The sequence below is a fragment of the Streptopelia decaocto genome (genome assembly GCF_964273445.1).
Source record: "Streptopelia decaocto genome assembly, chromosome: 10".
NCBI classification, from domain to species: domain Eukaryota; kingdom Metazoa; phylum Chordata; class Aves; order Columbiformes; family Columbidae; genus Streptopelia; species Streptopelia decaocto.
The window spans coordinates 18,567,443-18,589,996 of record NC_138665.1 but is presented as its reverse complement, the minus strand read 5'-3'; the positions used below and the strand labels follow the sequence as shown (position 1 = coordinate 18,589,996).

The window sequence follows — 22,554 nt, the reverse complement described above, 5'->3', positions numbered from 1 at the left end:
CACCCCCGCTCCTCCGGCTCCCCCAATCGCCGCTCCTCCGGCTCCCCCATCCCCACTCCTCCGGCTCCTCCATCGCCGCTCCTCCGGCTCCCCCCACCCCCGCTCCTCCGGCTCCCCCACCCCCGCTCCTCCGGCTCCCCCCATCCCCGCTCCTCCGGCTCCCCCCACCCCCGCTCCTCCGGCTCCCCCCACCCCCGCTCCTCCGGCTCCCCCCATCCCCGCTCCTCCGGCTCCCCCCATCCCCGCTCCTCCGGCTCCCCCCACCCCCGCTCCTCCGGCTCCCCCCATCCCCGCTCCTCCGGCTCCCCCATCCCCGCTCCTCCGGCTCCTCCATCGCCGCTCCTCCGGCTCCCCCCACCCCCGCTCCTCCGGCTCCCCCCATCCCCGCTCCTCCGGCTCCCCCCACCCCCGCTCCTCCGGCTCCCCCCATCCCCGCTCCTCCGGCTCCCCCCACCCCCGCTCCTCCGGCTCCCCCCACCCCCGCTCCTCCGGCTCCCCCCATCCCCGCTCCTCCGGCTCCCCCCATCCCCGCTCCTCCGGCTCCCCCCATCCCCGCTCCTCCGGCTCCCCCCATCCCCGCTCCTCCGGCTCCCCCCATCCCCGCTCCTCCGGCTCCCCCATCCCCGCTCCTCCGGCTCCCCCCCGCGGCCGCCGCAGCGGCAGTTGCCCAGAGCGTTACTCCGATGCCTTAATTTACAGTGGGCTCCGTCCTACACAACCCAGCAAGGAAATGGCAAGTAAAAACTCCCCTAAAACATGCAGATGCTGCAATTCAAAGCCTGTTTGAAAGCCCCTAACAATATAGCAAATTCTTCTGAAGCCCCACAGGCAGGCACAGTCCCTGCCTTGCTCTCTTAGCAAGAGACAGGGCTCAGCCCCAGGGAAAGGCTGTGCAGGATGAGCAGGAAGGCTCAGGGAAGGGAGGCCGTGCTGCAGCAAACCCAAGGGCTGCCCTGGCTGAGCCCTGCATCCCTCCGCCTACACCAGCCCTGGCAGAGCACGCTCCTGCCGCTCCTCACGCCGCTCCCCCAGCCCCGGCTCCATTAGGGCAGGGAAAGGGCTGCAAGTGGCAGGGGATGCCCTGGCAGGGGCCGTAGCTGGCGAGCAGCCCTGCCTGGAGGGTCACGGCATGGTACTGCCGCCCACTGTCCCAGAGGAAGGTCTCACCTGCCGCCTCTCAGGCACCCAGCTGGTTTCTCTCCATTTCTGTGCACCGTTTGGCTCTGCTAGGGAGATGCCCAGGGACATCCTCATGGGAAGTCCTCATGGAAAGGGCTGACAAAGGCAATGAAAAGGACTAAGATTGACAATACCACGGGCAGATGCTGTACTTGGCTGCCTATGAAGACAGGAGTCCTGCATCTGCATGGGGTCCCTCAAAGACCTCTTGAAGCCACCAGGAAAGAGCTGCTCCACTACCCATGCAAGCACTAGGGTCAAGGGGTATCTCCTGCCATCTGCAATTGCTTTTGCCCAAGCAAGTACCTCAGCAGGGAACCCATAATTTCATTGACTTCACAGACTGTCCTAGGCCCCAGTCTCAAGAATCTGGTTCCCCGAGGCCTTCGGGCAGCTGCTGTTGGAGCTGCCATCGCATCCCACCTCAGCAGAGCAGGACTGCTCCTCACCCCAGAGCAGAGTGTGCCAGTGCCCCTGCAACTGACTCCCTGTTAAGAACTGCAGCCTGAAGTGAGGTTCAGATTGTCACAAAATGGCATTTTTAGATTCTCTCTATATTTTTGCTCATCCCCAAATAGGTGCAAGAACATGTGGTCCCCAGAGATTGTGTTCTCGTAAACTTCCTTACAGCTGTACTGCTGTGAGGAGCTGCACTCAGGAAACACACGGTGCACAAGCAGCCTCTGTCACCCAGAGCACAACCCCAGGGCACCTGCATCCACATAGGGGTCCTCAGCTGTTCCAGAGATTTCAGTATCCTCAGCCCAAACAGCTGCACAGCCTTACATCTGCACTAACTGACCCAGAGTAGCAAAATCCTCAAGAGGGCTGAGGAAGAGAGGGATGGATGGGACCACCGCTCCTCCTCATCTGCAAGCACACAGGGATACGCTGCAGCATTTGTTTCACACAGAAGCATCTCACTGCTTTCCTTTGGAGACACTTCTTCGCCCTCCAGGGATTCATCCGCTCCACAACCCACGACAAAACCCACCGAGCCCTCCGCTATTGCTTGCGGCAGCAAATCGGGGAATGAGGGAACAGTCTCATTACCGCTTCTGCCCCGCATTTTCTTACAAACATCTCACACCAGAGGAGTCAGTGGTTCCGATGGTTTTAGACAGACAGACCCTCACTGACATGAGACAGCCTCACCCAACACCTGCGACTCCTCTAAGGCTGGGACTATCTCCCACCAGGTCATGTTGGCTGCTGGATTTCAGCTGTGTTTGGCTGAAATAAGATGCTGGAGGACCCCAGATACTCCAGCCACATTTAAAATGCAAAATTTCCGAGGACTTGAAACCCTACACCGCTTCTGGAAGTGTGGATAGGCAAGCAGACGTGGGAGAAAAATAAACTAAAAGGTTCTGCCAACAGAAACAGCAGGCGCGGACTCCGCAAAGCCAGGGAAAGTCTCCCAAAATAAGCAGCCATCCTGGCAGGACAGCGGAAGAGAAGATTCCCCCTATGCCAGTTTCTGTCGCAGCATCCTGTGGAAATCACGCCTGGTTACAACCCCCTGGAGCCCAAGGGACCCGTTCCAAGGCTGCAGGAAGAAATCAAAGGAAAGTGGCTGGCTCGCTACTGAGAGCCCAGGCTGGAAATTAAAATGTAGTGACAGAGGGAAGCAATGCGGAATATTTCTGTTATGAAAGTGTTTTCTGATACATTCTTGAAAAGACAATTACCAGCAGAATCCAGTGAGCAGGCTAAAGTTATATTCCTTCAACTACTCATCTAGCTAGGTACATTCAGGGACGACCAACCTCTTTGATCCCTCAGTGACTTCTCTCTGCCAGATGCTGTAACCAACCCAGTTCCACATCCCTCAGGAGAACAGGAGCAGATTTGAACTGTGATAAACCCAGAAAGGCAGAGCCACTTCCCGAATTCAGGTGAATACATCCATGTTTTATTTGTTTAAACAAAGGTAGAATCTTGGTTTTACAATTCCAGTTCTGCAGCAATAGCAACAACCGCAGCAGCATGAGTGGACACAAGTAAGGGATGGCTGTTCACATGGAACTTTGCAACAAAGAGCTGAAAATCCTGGTTCCTTTGGAAATTGTGCGTATCATTTAAAATAAATCAAACAATTTAAATATATTATACTATACTTTGTTAATGGATTTTTTAAACACACAAGCCTAACAAAATAGGTTTTTCTTAAAAAAAAGTCAATGAAGCGATGTCTGTTAGGAATGAAAGATGCTCTGTAACACCCCCTGGCAATATACACTGTCTGCACAGCCTGTGCACAGTGACACCGAGCTTCAGCTATCAGCATCAACACACACCTGGGGTACCATGACTCCTACACCGTGGCTTGTTCAGCCTCTGCCCGCCCCCACAGGACATACCCGTTCGCACACAGATCCCATGAGATCCACGCTGGGCAAGCAGCAGTTTTGCTGCCCCCTGACAGGGCTGCGCAGCTCACAAGGGCCTGGGCCTGTTCTGACTCTGGGCTTCTGCACAAACCGGGTCCGGGGAAACGTGTCTGTTTGGAGATGTAAATCAGAACACAGGTCACAGCATCTGGGATCTTGAAATATCAAGCAATATTAAACTGAAGAAAAAAATCTAGAGTCCTGGAGAGGTCAGACATCGATAAACAGTAACAATAATATCCTGTAAAAATCTGTTGCACCTACAGAGGCACAGCTTTCTCTTACACCTCAAGGGACCTGGTTTTCCAGAGACTGCGAGCACTCCCTATCTACCCCTGTGAACATGAGTCTTCAGCCCCGTTTGGAAATCAGACCCCTCTAAAGCACTTTGCATTAAAGCTTCAGTCCCTTCCACACACGGCTGCCATGCAGAGGACAGGATCACCCTGAGGTCCCCCAGGAGACTCCCTGCGTGCTCAGAGCCTGCTTGGCAACGGGGATCAGCTGCTGCCAGCCAGCACAAGGGCACAGAGCACCCTGCCCTACAGCGCAGCGTGAGGCTGCTCAATTTGAGCTACAGAATTGACCATCCAGTAGCCCATCACAGTGGGAATGGCATGCAGCAGCTAGCGGATACGTACTCAGGGAAGCCCTCCCCGCGGCAGGCTCCTGTGTGCTGATGGGCAAAGTCATCGCTTTGGACAAACGCTTGCACGGGAGGTTGCAGGACATGAGGTTATAATGGTAAAGACAGCAGTGAGCAAGCACTCTTCTCTTTGCTACACAGATAGCTTGGGACCAACACCTAGCAGGGGGCTGGGATCAGCAAAGCCTTGTGTCCTTTTCTGGAAGGTTCCTTGCCCCCTTCAATGCCATTTTTCAGCCACTTTGAGCAGAGGTGGAACCAGTGGGGCTCTTTCCCCAGTGGACTGAGCACAGCTGTCATTAACGAAGGCCAGTTAATTGAGTGGACATCCTCTACCAGTAAAACCTGTCATGTGAATTACAGGTAAAACGTACCACATTCCCCATCAGGCAGTAAGGACCAGGACAATGGCATGAGCCAACTGTGCTCAGCAGCACCGCACCTGACACAACAGGGAATAATGGGAATGGTTCTAGGTTGCAGCATCCAGATGGGAACGTCACAGCTGAAGCAACTGAAGACACTGATCCGCCAGCTAATGAAGCACAGTGGTCACCAGCCTCGCAAACTGAGTGGATTTAGCAGCTGACCACGTGTGACTCCTCTAGCCACACGCACACCTGGGAGACATCCCACCAACCTACCATCCGGTCTGCTGGAGCACATCGTCTGGACACGGCAATTACTTGTGACAGAAACAAGCTGAAGCTTCATGCTCCAGATCTCCTGAAATCCTGAGTAACCCTAAACCCTTTGACAGGGCCCAGCAAGTGTCCACATAATAGTTTCCATCCAGGTCTTCAAAGTATGAGTGAGATTCGGTGTTGAGCCTCCACAAGAGACAAGGAAACATACTAAACAAGAAGCAGACAGTCCCTCCACATAGTAACACTCATACAAGATGAAGTTAGAAAACCAGACCAGAGATAGGCAGCTACAGAGAAGTGATGCTGCCACATTCAAACAGTGGTCCATCCCTCCTTCATATGTTGCTTCAGGTCAGAGCTCTAACAATTCTCAGCACCACTCAGTCTCAGGGAACAGTGCACTTATCCCAAATAACAGATACGTACATCTCAGCCACTCAGGTATTTAGCATTCTCACAGTCGCATGGGCTAAAGTCTCTACAACAGGTTTTGTTCAGTATGCTGGGCAGACTTTCCTTTGGCAGTAAGGTCATGAGTTTAGTGGGTCTAGTATCTTTTTTTTGAGTTCAGGACTAAAATACTTCAAAGAATGTCTAGAGCACTCTCAGCTTTGTTCTGCAGGCAGTTCTTGGTACAGATTAGATCACTACTGTCTTTAGAGAATTTAAAGGACTTTAACCCAGTCCTTTAAACCTGCTAAAACAGGCAGAGAAGGAAGCAGGACTATGCTCACATGCTCTTTTAACAGCTCCCTCCTGCAGGTACATGCTCTGTGCCCAAAAACTCTAGCCAGAATTCAGATGGTGCAGCTGCAATTCCCCAGGTGAGCAAAGCACCTATTGTCCTCGTGGTCGCTCCTCAGAAAGCCCCAGAGCTGCCCATGCTTGTTCAGATCCAGCTGCCAGCTCGAGTGACATTCCCAAAGCAGAAGCCACTCTTAACAACATGAAGACCCCGATTTGGAGCTGGAGTGCAGGTCAATGGTGTGGCCCAGCATGCAGTGCTCCAGCTGCTCCTCCACCGCCAGCACCTGTCGCACGGCCTCCTCGAAGGCCACGGCCACATTGGTGTCATCCTTGGCACTAGTCTCCAGGTATGGATAGTTACCATTTTCAATGCACCAGGCCTGGGCCTCCTCCGTGCTCACTTGTCTCTCAAGTTTGTCAATCTTGTTGCCCAGGACTACGAACGGGAAGTGTTCGGGGTCCTTCACGTCAGCATAATGGATGAACTCCTTCTGCCAGTTACTGAGGTTCTCAAAGCTCTGCCGGTCATCCACGCTGAAGGTCAGCAGGCAGCAGTCCGCTCCCCTGTAAAAGGGTGTTCGCAGGCTCTTGAATCTCTCCTGTCCTGCAGTGTCCCAAATCTGGAGGGTCACGAAACGTCCATCCACCTCCAGGTCCCGGTTTAAGAACTCCACACCGATCGTGTGAAAAGCCTGCGAGTCAAACTTGTTGGTGACGTACCGGTTCATGAGGGAACTCTTCCCAACTCCACCATCCCCAAGGAGAATGACCTTTAAGAGCAAGGACTTCCCACTCATTGCAGCAGGACAGGTGCAGTACCAAGGCAATCTGCAGGGTTCAGAAATAGTACAAAACAGCTAATTGACTCAAGGATTCTGCAGAAAGTTGCACACAAAAGAACAGAATCTGGTATTTCCATTCCTAGTTCTGAACAAATTTGGTATGTAGGAGATAATCTCTCTTATTAGAGAGAGACATTCCCTAAGCAAATCTAAAGGCCTGACATGGAGTAAGAGGTTTGGCTGCTGTTTGTACCGTACCTGCTCTAGAAATTAATGCTTCTGTCTCCAGGACTGTCCAGGGAACACCTTCCTCCAGCATAACAGTCACTAAAAAACAAACATCAATCAGCAAGGTTGCCAGAGCTGCACTCAGTGCACTGTTTTTCAATTTATCATGCTGACCCAGGCTGGAAGAGCAACAGCAGAGCTCTAGGAAGCTGAAAGTGCAGTACGGACATTTGGAACAAAACAGGAAAGGACAAGGTGCTGAGGAGAGAATTTCCCTTGCCCTAAGTAAAATGGAACACAGCCCATTTCTGAGCAGGGCAGAGCCAGTACACTATGGATGCTAAACCCAAAAAAAGAAAAGAATAAATCGAAGGAGCTCTGGCATGAGCACACAGGCTGTGTAACCCACGACTCCCCTCAATCCAGAGGATGTCGATAGCTTTGATCTGCTTGGCCTGCCTACCCACACACTCTGGGATCTGATCTGAGGGCTGAACACGTGCCTGAATCTGCCAACCAGAAGAGTGAGCCAGCTGGCGAGAGCCTGGTATGAAAAGAGACAGGATCTGGCTTGTTTACACCTGCAACCACCATTCCTGGGAAGGGTGTGGGCATGGAGTGATGACACCACCCGACCAACCTCCACCCAACCCCAGCCAGGAGCATTCAGCACTCCTACTCCTTCCAGGCCAAAAAAACACCTGCTGCGCTACCTGTGGGGGATCCCGTTGGACTTAGTTCCTGCTGTTTTTCTCAGCTCTTTCAACAGTGCTCACCACAAAGCCAAAATCAGAAACTTCCGCTTCACGTTTGTTTCTGTGGAAAGTACAGAAGCTAACTAAAGGCTCACCAATTTCACTTCCCCTGCACAGAAACACCCCAATCAAGCAGGGCTGAGCCAACTTGATGTGCCGTGAGACAGCTGGAAGAGACCCGCAGGATCATCACATCCAGCCATAAACTCACTCTGGCATTAAACCGTGTCCCTAAGAACCTCATCTAAATGCCTTTTAAACCCCTCCAGGGATGGTGACTCCACCACATCTCAGAAGCATCCATGCAACCCAGCGGTTCTAAACCAAAGAGCAATATCCAAATGTCACAAGAGACAAACAGGAATTGGGCTGATGGCTCTGGGAAACTCTCCTCCGAGCAGGTGAGCTCCTCCTTTCCCAAAGCCTTGCTGAGGGGGGTTTCAGGCGGTCCCTGCCCCCCAACACGCACCATCAGCCCTGACGAGCGTTTCCATTTGGAAATGGTTTGTCAGCAAGCGACTTGCGGACAGTTTAAAAACGACTAACGGTTTGTGCCAGGCTGCTCCGGAGCCCGGCAGGCGACTGACACAACATGACACCGCCATGACATCCGCATCACCAACACCGTTCGCGACCGGCCGCCACCCACCAGCCCTTCGCTCTTCCGGAGGGCGCCCCGGCCTGGCAGCAGGACCGAGGCCCCTCCCGCAGGCGCGGTGGGAGCCGCACGCTGGGCCCGGCTCTCCCCGACACCCAAGGCCGGAGGGATGCGCGGGGCCTCCCGCAGCGGGTACCGGGGACAAAAGGCAGCCCGGCAGCCCCAAGGCGGGGGGGTGTGCGTGGGCCGGGGGACGCGGCGCCGGGTCCTCCCGCCCGCCCTTACCTCCCTCCGCGCCGCCGCCCACCTGCCCGCAGGTGCCGCCTCGGCCCGCGCCGGCGCAGCGCACGCGCCCTGGCGGCGACGGCCGCGCGAGGCCCCGCCCCGCCCCGCCCCGCCCCACCGCCCCCTGCGGGAGCGGGCGGGCGCTGCCGCAGCTGCCGCCGGTGTGGCGGCTCTGACGGCTCCTGCCCGCCGCTTGTCGCCCCTCACTGCCGCCTCGTGCCAGCCGCTTGTCGCCCCGCCTGGCGCCGCCGTGCCCTCACGGTCCCCTCCTGTCCCGCTTCTGCAGTCAGAGTTTCGGTTGGAAGAGACCCTCAGGATCATCGAGTCCAACCATAACCTGACCAACTCCAGCACTAAACCATGTCCCTGAGAACCAAGACTAAACGTCTTTAAACCCCCTTAGGGATGGTGACTCCAGCACTGCCCTGGGCAGCCTGTTCCAATGCCTGACAACCCCTTCCATGAAGAATTTTTTCCTAATATCCAATCTAAACCTCCCCTGGTGCAACTTGAGGCCATTTCCTCTTGTCCTGTCACTTGCTACTTGGGAGAAGAGCCCAACACCCTCCATGCTCCAGCCTCCATTCAGGCAGTTGTAGACAGCATAAGGTCTCCCCTCAGTCTCCTGTTCTCCAGGCTGAACAGCCCCAGCTCCCTCAGCTGCTCCCATCACACTTGTGCTCCAGAGCCCCCACCAGCTCCATCACCCTCCTCTACACTCTCTATTGTGCCTCAATACCTAGATCCCTAGTCACTTTTGTCACTGCATTCCCTGCTGTCCCCACGCCACCTCCCTGCTGCCACCCCACTGCCGGAGGGCAGGCACAGCGGGACCCCCACCCCGGGGGTGCCACTCACAGCGGAGGCCACGGCAGCATCACCACAAAAGGCCATTTACTTCCCACAGAACACAGTCCCCTACACAGTGTCACCGCAGCCAGCAGTGGTGGCTGTCCCAGCCCCACATGTCCCCCCACGCCTGTCCCTCACCCTGTCTGCGGGAGCCCAGCTGCTCCGCAAGCAGGACATGCAGAGATAAATTAACAAATACCATAAATGGCTTCTCCCTGATCCCCCGTTTAGTGCTGAGGGTGGCAAATGGCTGGCAGCTGCCTGAAGGAGTGTGACTCCCCCCACCATCACCTGTGGGACCAGGAGGTTTCTGGGGAAAAACAGCAAATAAAAGTATTTCAGATGGTTGAAAGGAAAAATAGTGGTGAGGTCACCCCAGCCTAGGGCAGGTGGAGAGGAGAGAGGGAAGGGAGAGCACAATCCTGTGGGGCTGCAGAGGGTTTTGGGGATCAGGAGCCACCTCGCCCCCCACCCAGGCATTGTCAGCTCTTCTTCTCACCAGTGCCTGGTGCCCTCCCAGAGGCAGCTCCAAAACAGCTCCAAAACTTGGGAACACCTCTCGCTGGGGGCTGCAAGATGCCCCGGGCACCTTCCCTGCGGGGGAAAGAGCAGGGACCCCCCACATGGACACCAGGTCTTTTTGGCTGCCTGAACCCAACACCAGCCCCAGTGCTGAGGGGGTGATAACAAAAGTGTATCAATTCTCTCCTCCCTGCCAGAAAAACATGAGAGGGGACAGGGATTTCAATTAAAACAGGGATTACAGTAATACCAGCCTCAGTGATCTGTTGGAAGAGAGAACAGAGAAGCATAGGGGGGTGAGGAAGGGGTGGCAGGGGAGCCTGGGGAATATGAGGATGCTCCTTGGGCAGGTGTTTGAGGCATCAATGTATGTGCCCGCACCGGGGACAGAAGCACAGGGTTCTACTGGTACAGGTGGCAGACCCAGCCCACACCGCGGCCGGGGCTCACCCCGAACCAGCCTGGGTCCCCGCACCAGCCCCACCAGGGCCACGCACCGCCAGAGCCTCCGAGCACAGCGTGCCTCCCCCGGCCAGCTCCCTTTGCCTGGCAGCTGCCTAATCCCGTTATTTGTCATTACTTATTTATTAGAGATCTAATTTAGCATGTAAGAATACCGAGGACAGGAGGGGCGAGAGACCTCCTGAGTGAGACAGAGCCGCCAAGACACATCCTGCTAAGGCAAGAGGGGCACGGTGCTCTGCAGCAACACCCTGCTATGCCCTGATGCCCTGGGCTGGCCAACTCCAAAGCCTCTGGGGATGCTGTTTGCAGGGCTCAGCATGTCCCTGAAGTGTGGCCAAGGACACCACAGGGCCAGTGGCCCCAACTGAGAGTGTCAGTGGTCAAGGGCCCCCATGTTTCCCCGGGCTGAGCCACTGAGAGCTGTTGGGGTGTCACCTGCCTGTCTGAGCAGGGATGCGCCTGGGCAGGTTTGGCCACTGGCAGCTGTGTTGCTTGGCTGCCTTGCTGAGCGTGGCAACAACCTGTTTGGCATCTGCTGCGGGCTGACCTTGGCCAGACACCGGGTGCCCACCAAGCTACTCAGTCACTGCCTCAGCAGGATGGAGTGGGAGAAAATAAGGTGGAAAAGAACTCATGGACCAAGATAAAGGCAGTTTAACAAAGCAAAAGCAAAGGCCATGCACAGAAGCAAAGGAAAACAAATGATTTATTCTGTTTCCCACCAGCAGGTGATGTCCAGCCACTTCCCAGGAAGCAGGGCTTCAGTAGGCATAGCAGTTGCTCAGGAAGACAAACGTCATCATAATGAATGCCCCCTCCCCTCCTCCTTTCTCTTAGCCGTTATTGCTGAGCAGATGTTGTATGGTATGGAATATCCCTTTGGTCAGTTTGCGTCAGCTGTCCTGGCTCTGTCCCGTCCCAAGATCTTGCCCACTCCCAGCCTACTGATGAGGGGGGAATGTTGGGGAGCCTTGATGCTGCGAGATACTACTCAGCAGAAGCCAAAACCCTGGTGTGTTATCAACACTATTCAGCCACTAAAACAAGGCACAATGCTATTAGGACTACTAGGGGGTAATTAACTCCATCTCAGCCAGACTAAATACAGTATCTTGGGGAAAAATGTATTTTATAAGTGAAAGGAGACCTCTGAGGAGAGTAACTGTGGCGTGATGGGTTGCAAAGAGCATCACAGCCACCGCCCCATGGCTCTGCCACCCTGGTGCAGTGATACAGCCTGGCTGCACAACCTGGCACAGCTTGTGTGGCCGTGCAGCGGGGAGGTGTCCTGAACCCTCTCCTGAGGAGGTCTGTCAGGGACAAGAGGAAAACTTGATAGCAGGCAAATTGCCTTGCAGCCCCATGAGGTCCCTCCCTGCTGAGCTGGGAGTGCTGTGGGAGAGGCAGCACGGAGAGGAACGTGCTCGGGCTGCTGAGCTGTGTCTCTCAGACAGAACACTGCAAGCGGGGGCTTGTCCCAGCTCCCCCGCAGCCCCAGGGCTGGCAGCGGCCGAGCTGCGTGCCCCGCCACAGCCTTCACCCTCACCCATCCCCAGCTTGCCCCTGGAGCCCCGGTTATCAGGGACGTGTTGGATGACAGGCTGGCAGAGCAGGTAGCACCATAGGAGGAAGCAACCAGCCGTCATTTTACCCTGATGTGGGTAGGGGTTTTTTGAGACAGCAGGAGGCATCTGTTGCAACACACTTATCTGCTGCCCATCACTCCTGTGCCGGTTCCTGGAAAGCCACGTAGGCGGCTGGCAGGCGCCGGCTCGTGGCCTTCCCGGGGGGATCTTCGCCCCCGCTGCAGCAGCCTCTGCTCGGGGACTCGCAGCAAGGGCAGCAGGGACAGAGGAGCAGGACAGGAGGGCTCATGGCATTCCAGCTGCCTCTTGGCAAGGAAAGCGCCTGGGCAGAGGGCTGCAGGGAAGCTGCTCCTGCTGCTGCTTCGGAGGTGCCTCCACCCTGCCCACAGGTGATTTTGGGAGAAGCAGCAAAAGGACGTATTCCTGTGCTGTCCCCCAGCCCGTGTCCTGTACTGCGCCCCTCGTGCCCGGCTCGTACCCTGCACCACGCTCTCTGAACCCAGCCTGGCTCCTGTTCCCCGCAGGCACCGGGATGGTTCCCCACAGACTCATCCAGGCAGGCTGGGAGCTCTGACACCACAGTTGTGCCAGCACCTGGGCTTGGGGACAGCAGTGTCCCTGGGGGGAGGACATTGACCTCTGCCTTGTCCAGATGAAGCGAAGTGACATCATGGGTGACACACACCAAAGAAAGGCTTTGATTTTGTTTTTCCAGCCCTCAAGGTTTCTTCACATCATGCAGGCACACATGCAGTCAATAGCAGTTCTGGGCACCTCTGGCAAGGCCCAGCCAGCCATGCCGTGTCTTGGTGCCTGAATACGTCCCTGCTGCCATCACTGCTGTGGGTTTGAGCCCTTACCTTGTCTCTCCCCAGCTTCCCGGGGTGCCAAACCCCAGCTGCTGCCTATGGAGAGTAATAAATCACAGCGTGCGGGCTATGCACTGGGAGCAGGGGAACAAAATGGCTTTTCATGCCATAATCCTTTGTAATAAAGCACCAGGGGGAAGAAAGATGATGAACAATGTCTTCTGTGTGAGCCAGCTGCTTCCTAAAATAAAGCATTCCTCTCCTCCATCAGCTGCCCCGCTCAGGCACAAGTGCGGGCGCTGCCGCACGACACCGGAGCCGCGTCGCCCGCGGGAGCACGTGCTCCTGCAGCTCCCGGCACAGCCCCGCAGGCCTGCGAGAATCTGCAGAATGCAGCTGGGGGGGCCAGAAACGAGTGTTCAATCTGGCTGCTCCGGGGAGCGGGCTGTGAGCCGCCAAAGGGCTCAGCGCCCCAGGCACCAGCGTCACGCGTGGCTCTTGGCAAAGGCAGGCGGAAAGCTGCTCCCACCTGCACCCCGTGCTGAGAACAACCTGAGCAAACACAGGGGATGCTGCAGGGTGCAGGGTGGCTCAGTGCATAACTCCCCAGCTTTATGTATACCTGGGTGCTGGCAGGAGCTCAGTCCTCACTGGGGCTCTGGAGGAGAAAGGAGGAAGCTCTGAGCGCTCCTGGTTCATCGTTAATTACTAGGGCTGAGCCCTGGCTGGCGGGGGATGAGTAAGCTCCTGCTGGTAAACCTGACCTGCAGGACATTATTTCCAGAGCAGCAATAACCTCTGCTGCTGGGGCAGGAGTCAGGGTGTGCTGAGCGTGGCAGCCCGCAGGTGAGTTTACTGGTGTGGGTGTCCAGGCGCGCCGGGCTCGCTGTGCTGGTGCCTTTGCACCCGCTGCTCAGGGACAGTGACATTCCTGCCCCATAGTGATGAGGAACCCCCAGCACAGGGCTGCTCCCTGTCACGGGGTGCGGACAGCTTGCCTGTTAATCCTCCTCATGGGTCACTGGGGATCCCCTGGGGACAGTCTGACCTTCAGTGCCACATTGCACACACTCTCACATGCCTGGTGACCTCCCATCAGCTCCGTTCCCGAAGGGCCGTGGTTGCAAGCTCGCACAACACTTTCATTTCCCCATTACCGCTCAGTCTCTTCTGCTTTCCCCTGTTACAGCCAAACACAAAACCACCTCTGTGCACCCACAGACACACGTATCCTCCCCAACAGCTCCCAGCAGAGGTTTTCCCTGGCAGCTCGTCCCTTCTGTCCCCTCTCTGGCACCAGGTGTTTGGGCTCTGTGTTTGGCAGTGTGTCCACCCGAGCAGGGATGACCTGGCCGGGAAAGGCTGATCCCAGTGACACTGAGTTGGTGACACGTTTTCCCCAGGGGTGCAGGGAATGGAGCATCTGCCCGGCTGCTCAGCTTGGCTTTGCCTCACCCCATTTGCTCTGGTGATAAACCCACACCTTCCAAGGAGGCGTTTGCTTCGACCGACCATGGTTCTGGCTGGGGCTGGTGATTTTCTGCCATCCAAACCCAGGAGTTGCCCCAGATGCTGGTCTCCACCACCTCTTGGCTTTCACCGCTTTCTGCCACAGCTCCAGGGACTGCTAGATGGAGAGCAGCCAAGGGAAATCCCGGCTGCCGGTGTGCAGAAGCCTCTCTTGCTCTGGGCAATCCATGCTGCAAACCAGCTCGGTGCTGTGGGGTGCACGGAGGGTGCTGCAGCCTGGCAGGCAGGAGGGGGACACCGGGGTGCCCAGAGCAGGGCCATGCACGGGCTGACACACACCTCCTGCAAGAAATGCGATTATGATCCTCCACACAAGCATACATGGGGCCAAATCCCCTCCTGATTGAGTCAGAGGCGATGGAGCAGCAGCGGGGGCAGAAAGCCTTCCCAACCGCAAGCCCCGATCTGAATTCACCCCATGCTGCTGATCACCAGGTATTTGCCCAAATTCCTCCTGCCATGACTCAGCCTCCTCCTCCCTCCTCCCCAGCGTCCGCCACAGCTCAGCACCCCATCACGGATGGGAGGAAACGGCCCTGGGAGCAGCGGGATGGGCCCTGGCTGGGGAGAGACACAGATTTCACCAGGAGGAGCTGACATATATAACTTACCTGGTTCTCGGTGAGGGAAGGTGGCACCGAGCCCTGCCAGGAAGGTCCAGCTCCCGGGGCAGCATCCTCCACTCCTGGGTGGCTGCCGGGGCAGCCTCTGCTGCCGAAGCCACCGCGTTTCCAGGGGACATCAGCCTGGCAGGCATCCCGGCCTCCCACACCGCTGGCAGCCCTGTGCCCATGCGTGCCGGGGTGAAATAGTGAAGGTCCACGGCAGGGAGGGAAGGAAACTGTTGATATAAAGGGCTTTTCTGTAATGGTTCTCCCCTTAGTCGCTGATTGTCTGGCAACAGGGGCATTTTGAGCACTGGGTTGCAAAACAGCATTCTCTTTATCCTCCGACCTGAGGACAGAGCGTTTGGGCAATGTGTCTGGTACTTCTCTGTGCAACATTCTGGCAAGGGTGTGCGTGGAGTTCCTGGGATGCCCTCACTTTGGGTGGACACAGCCACATCAGCCATATCACCCCCCAAGATGGGTTTGCTAGGGCTGGGTAGCTGCCCCTAGTGCCAACCCAATGTCACCAGGGCCAGGCCAGGGCTGCCAGCCCCTGCAGTGGCTTCCTTGAGACACAGACCTGGCTGTGCCAGTGTCCCAGGATGGCCACCCAGGTGCATCAGCACCCCTGTCCTCACCCCGCAGCTCCTGGGGATGCAGCAGGTGGTCTCATGGGCCAGTTCCACAGGCTTGGGTGGATGCTGGAGTGTCGCTGGCACCAGCAACCCTGACATTTGGGGCAACCGCAGCAGAGCTGCAGCCCTCACCCTGCCTGGTGAACCAGTTGGCAGGCACCTGGGGTGCTCAGCACCCCTGGGCAAATTCTCTGCTGCCCGTGTGTGCAACGCAGGGCGAGGGGGAGGTTTTTGTGAGGCAGCGGGGACGAGACACTCCAGCCGTGACCTTGCAGAAGTGTGAGTGACTCACGGAGAGATAAGTCGACTGGTGGTTTTCCATGCCCGCAGAGCAGCCCTTTGTAGCATGAGTAAGTGTGCAGGAGGGAGAGGCGCTGGGGCAGTAGGGAGCAGCCACGTAGGGAGCAGCCACCGAGACCTCCCTGTCCCCAGAATCCCCACTCTGCCACTTTGTGTTTCCATTGCAAAAGCTTCACTTGGTTCAGCTCACGCTCTGGCTTTCGGGGACAGGGAAAGGGCTCAGGCTGGCTTTACCTCTGGGTTTCACCCAACTGGGTGCAGCCTCAGCCTCTCAGCCTGGGTGCATCAAAGTGGCCAAGGGAATGCAAAGCATCTCTGCAGGAAGGGGAAATGCTGAAGCAGCAAGAAGGTGCTCAGCCTTTAGAGGTCAGCAAGCCCTGCCTGCTGCTCCTGAGCCCAGCTCTTACTGGTGTGACCTTTTCTATCTTCTGCTTTCACAGAAGGGTCTGAAGAGGCTTCCTGCTCCTTCCCCAGCACAGGACAGAGCACACCCCTGCCTGGCAAGAGACGCCACCACCGAGAAGGGACAAGCCCTGCCGGGGCGATGAGTGGCCCTGGGGTCAGTTGAGTGGCCCAGCTGCTACCCTGGCACTGGGAAAAGGATTCCTGTGTCCAGGATGGGCTGCTGCCCTGGGGACTTCAGGGTGCTGAGGCGGCACAGCCACCCTGGTGTGTGCTGAGCTTCCCAGTGCTCAGCCCAGGGTAGCAGCAGCCCCAGCTGGGCCTCAGCATCACTCCTCACCACCCTCACCCTGTGGACAACCCATCATGCTGCCTTCACAGTGCATTATACAAACACCAGCCTCTTACCTTCAGCTCTTTCGATTCTGCTTTTTAAGAGGTGCAGGCAATTGCAACTACACAAGCAATGTTATTTGCAGCCCTTGGCAGGTGGCGTGGGTGGAGGTGCTGGGCAGATAGGCACCGTGTCCAGACAGGCACAACAGTCTGTTCCTCTCCAGCTGACCAGGCTCACTAGGGACACGGGCCAAAACTGTTAGTTGGCAACTCTGCCTCCACCTCCTCCACAAGCAGCCTGTTCAGTGACCCCGCAGGCTGGGTGGAGGTGAGGAGATCCTGGCAGCACCCAGGAAGCCTCAGCATAGCCCTGGGTGCACTGTCAGACCCCAGTTCACCTCGCCCACACTGTGCTGGAGGCTGACTGTGGGACACAGGGATCTCCACCCCTGCACAGCAGCGCTGGGATCAGCCAAGAGGGCATCCAAATGCTCTGTTGCATTAATCCATCCTTACAAGGCTGTAAAAACCTCCAGCAACCAAGGGCAGGGGTTGGCTCAAGGCAAAGAGAAGGACTGTACCAGGCAGCGAGTGGAGGGCTCTGCTCAGAGAACTGGGAGAACAGAGCCAACCTGGCCGCAGCGCCAGCAGGACCCAGGCCAGCATTCACATGGCAAGCACAGGAACCTCCAGCCGTGCAGGTGAGGAGCCAGCCCAGCTACACAAGTGGTGTTCTAGGCAGGGGACATCAACCTCTTTGAAGCCTTCAGGTGGGCAGGGAGGCCCAGGTCAGCCTCTACAAGAACCACTATGGTGGCAGGATCACTGGGGGAACACATCAGCCAGCTGAGCCCCCAGTCCCACCCCAACAATGCTTCCAGCTCTGGTCTCCTCCAGGCCACCAGGAACCAAGTCCTACACAGATCTACCAGGCTAGATTTGCCCTGCAGGGAACCATCCCATAAAACGCTTCGAGCAACACCAGCCACCTTCCCACCCACTGGGGAGAGCCACACTGCAGCCTGAACCTTTGCCAGGGAAGAAGCCACAAGCCACAGTAGGTCATTACTTTTTTTATTTTATAATAAACTTATTTTTCCCCCAAGGAAGACCAGAAAAAACAAAAACTGTGAGTGAGGGTACAGAACACCATGAGTGAAGAGTATGTAAGACAGAGCCAGGCCACAGGCCAGGCCAGCATTCCCACCCCCTCAGGCAGAAGGGTCCTGTCCCCAGGAGCCTCCACCGCCCTTGCTCATCTCCCCACCGCGTTAAAGCAAGACCAGTGCTGTCAACAGGAGTTGGCTGAGCAGCAGAGACGGGGTTAAGTCAGGCTACTGATGGACTGAGAGGGTCACATTTTGTTCCCCCCACCCGCCAAAGCTGCCAGCAAGGTGGGACAGTGGGTTAGGTGATGCAGCTGTTTTCTATACATGTACATGATGCAATTTTTTAAAAAATATGACTTAATTCAAAGAAAAAAAAAAAAAAAATCAAGTGGTAGCTCTTCCTGCCAGGTCATCTCGCTCTAGGAAGACTTCACACACTCCTTCTCCTGCTCAATAGCTGCAAAAGAAGAGAGGTCCATTAGTATCGGGTGCTTTTTTTGTGGAAACACCCACTGGAGAAGGCTGCAGAACAATCACTCAGGCCCTGGCGCCCAGTTCAATGCTTTGTCCCCAAGCAGGGTAGCCAAACTCTTCAAGTCAGAGGGTGATGAGACACACACAGGTGACGGGAAGGTGGGCACCTCCCTTCACCTCTCCTCAGGTAAGTCAAGCCCTGAGGCAACAGCCCCACAGCTGATCGTGCCCACTGCCCCCAAGGGCCATACCCCAGCCCCTCATCTCTCAGTCAGCGGTTTTCCACCTCTTCACCCGATTCCTCGGCAGTGAGATCAGCACCCTTGGACACCCGCTCCCCACGCAGCCAGGCACCGGGGTCCCACCTGGCTCCTCCACCCCCCGCGCTGTACTCACTCTCCTTGGAGGGCAGCGTGTTCTTCTCCTCCGTGTTGGTTTTCTTCAGCTTCTTCTTGTCAAATTTCTCCACCTCCGAGAGGTCTGGCTTGTCGCACATTTTGCCTGCAAGACCCGGCCCGGCCCCCCCCACCCCCGAGGTCACCCGAGGTCCCCGGGGATGGGCAGACAAAAGCAGCCCCCGCCCGACCCCCCTCCCAGCACCCGCCGCGGACAATAGCGCAGGGCGGGGCGCGCCACCGCCCCGGGCCCCGCACCGCTCCCCGGCTCCGGGCGGCCGCTCAACCACCTGGGGAGCCTCGCCGGTGGCCGCACCCACCAGGGCAGCCTCCCCCGCCCCTGCCAGCCGCGCTCCCCGCAGCCCGCTCGCACCGGGACCCCCCGCGCCCGCAGCCCCCACCCATGGGCGCCCCTCATTCGCACCACCCTGCGTGCAGCCCCCTCCCCGGCACACCCGGCAGCCCCGCGGCGGCAGAGCCGGTGCCGTACCCGGTACGTGGCGCTGCTCTCCCGTCCCGCTCCGCTACCAGGTGAGGATGGAGCGCCCAGAGTGGGGCGGTGCCTTATATACCCGGGCACCGCCCAGCCCGAGCGCCTATTGGCTGCCCGCCACCCGCTGAGCCTGCTGGGAAATGTAGTCCGCCCGCTGGCTGCCGCGGCCGTGCGGCCCTCGGGAGAACTGCCACTCCCGAGATGCCCCGCGGCGGTGGGCGGGGCGCGGCGGAGGGCGGGGCCGCGGGACCTGGGGGTTGCGTGTGAGTGTGTGTGCGCGCGTGTGAATGAGTGTGTGTGAATGGCTGTGCGTGAGTGTGAATGAGCGTGTGAATGAGAGTGTGTGTTACCCGGTACAGGGAGCACAGACACCACTCCTGCTGCCCCTGCACACATGCATTCACACCCAGCCCTGTACACACGCAGCCCTGCACACGCACTCTGTGCACACACAACCCCCCCGGCAGCCCTGTGCACACCCACAGCCACCCTGCATACTCTCCAATACATACTCCGTGCATTGCACACACCTCGCGTGTGCACACACAGGCAGTGCAGGAGCACACACACCCAGATACACCCCCCGACACCCCCTCAGCACGGCCAGCCAGGAGGGGCAGCCAGGTGGTCCCCGTGGGAGTGGGTGACCCCAGGGCCACTGTCCCAGCCCCAAACCCTCCCCAGAAGCAGGTGACCTGCATGTGTGCCCAGCGACACACCTGCCCCCGGCCAGCCCCCACACACCCGCCTTGCTGAAGCAGAACTTATTGAGGAAAGGAAGCCCTTGGGATAAAAATAGCCCCGTATTTTCACAGCTGTGGGAGATGCTTTGCCACCACGCTCAAGTCATGGCCACACTAGTCGAGTCATGGCACTTTCGGGGGGATCCGGTCACTAAAGCAGCAGCGTGGGTGGGCAAGAAGCTGACCATGCTCTCGCTCGGCTGTAGCAAGGCCCGGGTATAGAAAGTATGGGGGGCAGCCAGAACAGACCAGAGGGGCTGGTGTGCATGTGGAAAAGAATACACTCCGCTTTTTCCCCCAAAAGGTAAGTGCAAGCAGCCTACCCGCTCCCAGCTGGGAAGGGTGGCGGTGGCCCAGGGGACACCTGCACGCTGGCCCCCAGCATGGAGAGGGGCTGGAGTGCCGGGATGCCTGGGAGGCTTTGCAGTAGAGCCCTGTAAGGTGCTGAAGGGAATGAAGAGATGGGAAAAAACCAAAAAGCATCCTGACCCCATGGCAGACTTGCCCAAACCCTTCTGCAGAGATCCCGGCGCTGTGGCGAGCAGGAACGCGCAGCAGAGCGCCAGGATAGCAGCTGCGCTTCAGCAGCTCTCACACCCGCCTCCTCCCAGCCTGCCAGCCGCGGGGTTTCTCTCCAGCCTTATCAGAGGTTTTGCAGAGGAGATCCCCAGCAAGGTGGAGGAAATATTTGCTTTGTGTTTTTTTAGCTAGAAGACCACTGTCTATGGACAGGGGGCTTGGTGCTCTCCAGAGACAGCAGGTCTTGGCCCATTGCAGCAAGCCCTGAGGACACGGGAACCTTTCCCCTCCAGCGAGCAAGTGCGCTCCAAATTAAAGAAATGCTGATAGCTGGTGTATGCAGAAAAGGCAAAGGCCAAGATCTCTAAGGCCAGGCCCTAAGATGCAGTTGCTACTGTGAGAGAAGCCTGGATAGCAAACAGCCTGAGGAGGGGGCTGCAGGCAAAGCCCCAGGCCAGGCCGCTCCCCAGGCAGCTTTGCGGTGGTGCTGCTGCCCTCCGGCACAGCCCGGTTTGGAGGTTCCGGTTTGGAGGTTGCCACAGCCCAGAGCAGCAAGCCCAGGCAGGGCTGCCTTGAGGAGCAGCGCTGCAGCCCACCCTGCAGCACAAAGCCCGCTCCCACCTGAGAGAGGGCTCGCTTCTCTCGCACAGCCAAAAGGAAGCAAAAATCCCACCCAGTTTCAAAATGAAAGCAGGAAATGCTTTTTGCCTTTCTGCAAAGTCAGACAAGTGTTTTGCCGTGCATTCACACTCCAGCTGTGCCTGCCTTCCCCCATCTTCCCCCTTCCCCTGCCTGTTCCCCGCAGCTTCTCCTTCGCGGGCACCGCGCGCTCTGCTGCGGCGTTTGAGAGGACCCTGTTCGCAGCCCCTCACCAGCTCCGGCTGCACCCACCCAGCCAAGGCGCAGCCCCCGTGCCGCATTTTATCTCCTCGTTGCCGCAGCGCGTTGCAGACCCCGGGTTCTTTGTCTGGCACGGAGCTGCCGCGGTGGCCGCGCAGGCAGGGGAAGGGGAGCTGCCCCAGCAGCCACGGCCAGAGCAGCCTCACAGCCAGCCCCCTGCGCTCCGCAGGCAAGGCGTGCGGCTGCTGCCGGGGAACTGGAAACACCCATCGCGCACAGAGAACAAGAAAGGAGCTCACACCCCAGCAAGAGCTTCCCCCCCCCGCACCCCCTGACAAATTTTCAAAGCCTCCTGTAACTGCACAACCCGCTTCTTTCTCACGCATTTTGGTATTTCTGCTTTCAATAATTTATACCAAAGAAAGAGAAAACAACAATCCTGAGGCTTCAACAGATAGGGTGGAAGCAAAACCTGACCCTAAATAGAACACAGAAGAACCACTGCCAGCCATTTTAGACGAGTTTTAAATCTTGCACAGAACAAGGCAGTCAGGGCCCAGACACATGGCCACTTCCAGGAACGCTTTATTCTGTGCTACAGGAAGGATGAAGCAGGTTTTCTCTATCTGGTCGGAGGGGATTTCTCAGCCTCTTGCCTGCAGGGACAGGCAGGGCACCAGCACGGCCACCCAGGACCTGAGCCCCTCCAGCCGCCACCGCTCGGCTGTAAGCCGGTCCCGCACTCCACACGGCCACAGGTTAATTCCTCCTGCTCGTTTTTAACCACGGCCTCCTGCCACAGCCCTTCCTTTCCACCCAGGCAGGAGCAGGGAGCCCCAGGACGGCAGCCAGGACACTCAGGCCTGTTGCGTCTTAGACCAAGGCTCATTCCTCCTGTGGATTTTGCTGCTCCCTGCAGTCCAGAGAAGGGCTTTCTGTTAACCCTCAGGACTTTCCCATTGCCCAAGAGCAGCAAGGCAAGCTCCTGCTTTCTCTAGATCACAGAAAGACTGACTCCAGGAGCTGAGAAATCATCTGTACACTAGTAAGGAAAGGGAGAAACAGCAGGAGGGAGCTGCTGCTGACAGCAGCTTGAGATGTGTCTCATCTTGCTCCGAATAGCAGACAAGTCCTGATGCTTGCAAGACACAAATGGTTAAGCCCAGCTTTCACAGTGGCTTAAGGCATTCCTGCATGTTAGCTTCAGCTAACAGGGCAGGTGAGCTGGGCTAAGATGCAGGTCTGTTGATCGATGTGTTCTCTTCTGCTGACGCTTTTATAGCAGGCAGCAGATAGACAGAAAGCAGCTACTAGCAGCAGGATCAGCACCTCTGCAGCCACTCTCCAGCAACAGCACAGCAAATTACCCACCTGGGATTTTTCCTGCTTTCTATGGTATTTCTTCAGCAACCATGAAGACAGCACACAGTTCAGCTCCAGAGCACCCTGCGTGCTCTCCAGGACAGGCTGGAGAATCCATCACCTCCACTGCAGCAGGTAGCTCAGAACAGCACAAGCCCTTCCCAGCACAGCTGATACTGCTGGAGCCCAACGTGCCCGGGCTGAGGGATCCACACCCCTGCGCTGCTCCCTAACCTGAAGGGCACTGGAGGAACCTGGGGCTCTGCCACTGCCACCTCCAGCCCACACCGCAGTGAAGGGACACCCTGCCCACG

General features: G+C 57.4%; 2 protein-coding genes across 3 annotated transcripts; both read right to left on the bottom strand.

The window, feature by feature from the left end:
• Positions 1–3,492: 3,492 nt before the first annotated feature.
• Positions 3,493–8,327, bottom strand: RAB9B (RAB9B, member RAS oncogene family). 2 transcript variants are annotated; one of them, XM_082061856.1, is made up of 3 exons: positions 8,261–8,327; positions 6,653–6,721; positions 3,493–6,440 (listed from the first exon to the last, which is right to left on the bottom strand). In XM_082061856.1, exon 3 carries the CDS (start codon positions 6,407–6,409, stop codon positions 5,804–5,806), a length of 606 nt encoding a protein of 201 aa, XP_081917982.1. In that variant the 5' UTR covers positions 6,410–6,440; positions 6,653–6,721; positions 8,261–8,327; the 3' UTR covers positions 3,493–5,803. The 2 variants fall into 2 exon arrangements, with proteins under 2 accessions (XP_081917982.1, XP_081917981.1); XM_082061855.1 differs by having other exon boundaries at positions 8,283–8,316.
• Positions 8,328–17,751: 9,424 nt separating this feature from the next.
• On the bottom strand, positions 17,752–18,862 carry LOC309444200 (thymosin beta-15A homolog). The gene is made up of 3 exons (XM_082061842.1): positions 18,774–18,862; positions 18,285–18,389; positions 17,752–17,871 (listed from the first exon to the last, which is right to left on the bottom strand). Exons 2-3 carry the CDS (start codon positions 18,382–18,384, stop codon positions 17,834–17,836), a joined length of 138 nt encoding a protein of 45 aa, XP_081917968.1. The 5' UTR covers positions 18,385–18,389; positions 18,774–18,862; the 3' UTR covers positions 17,752–17,833.
• Between the last annotated feature and the right edge of the window lie 3,692 nt (positions 18,863–22,554).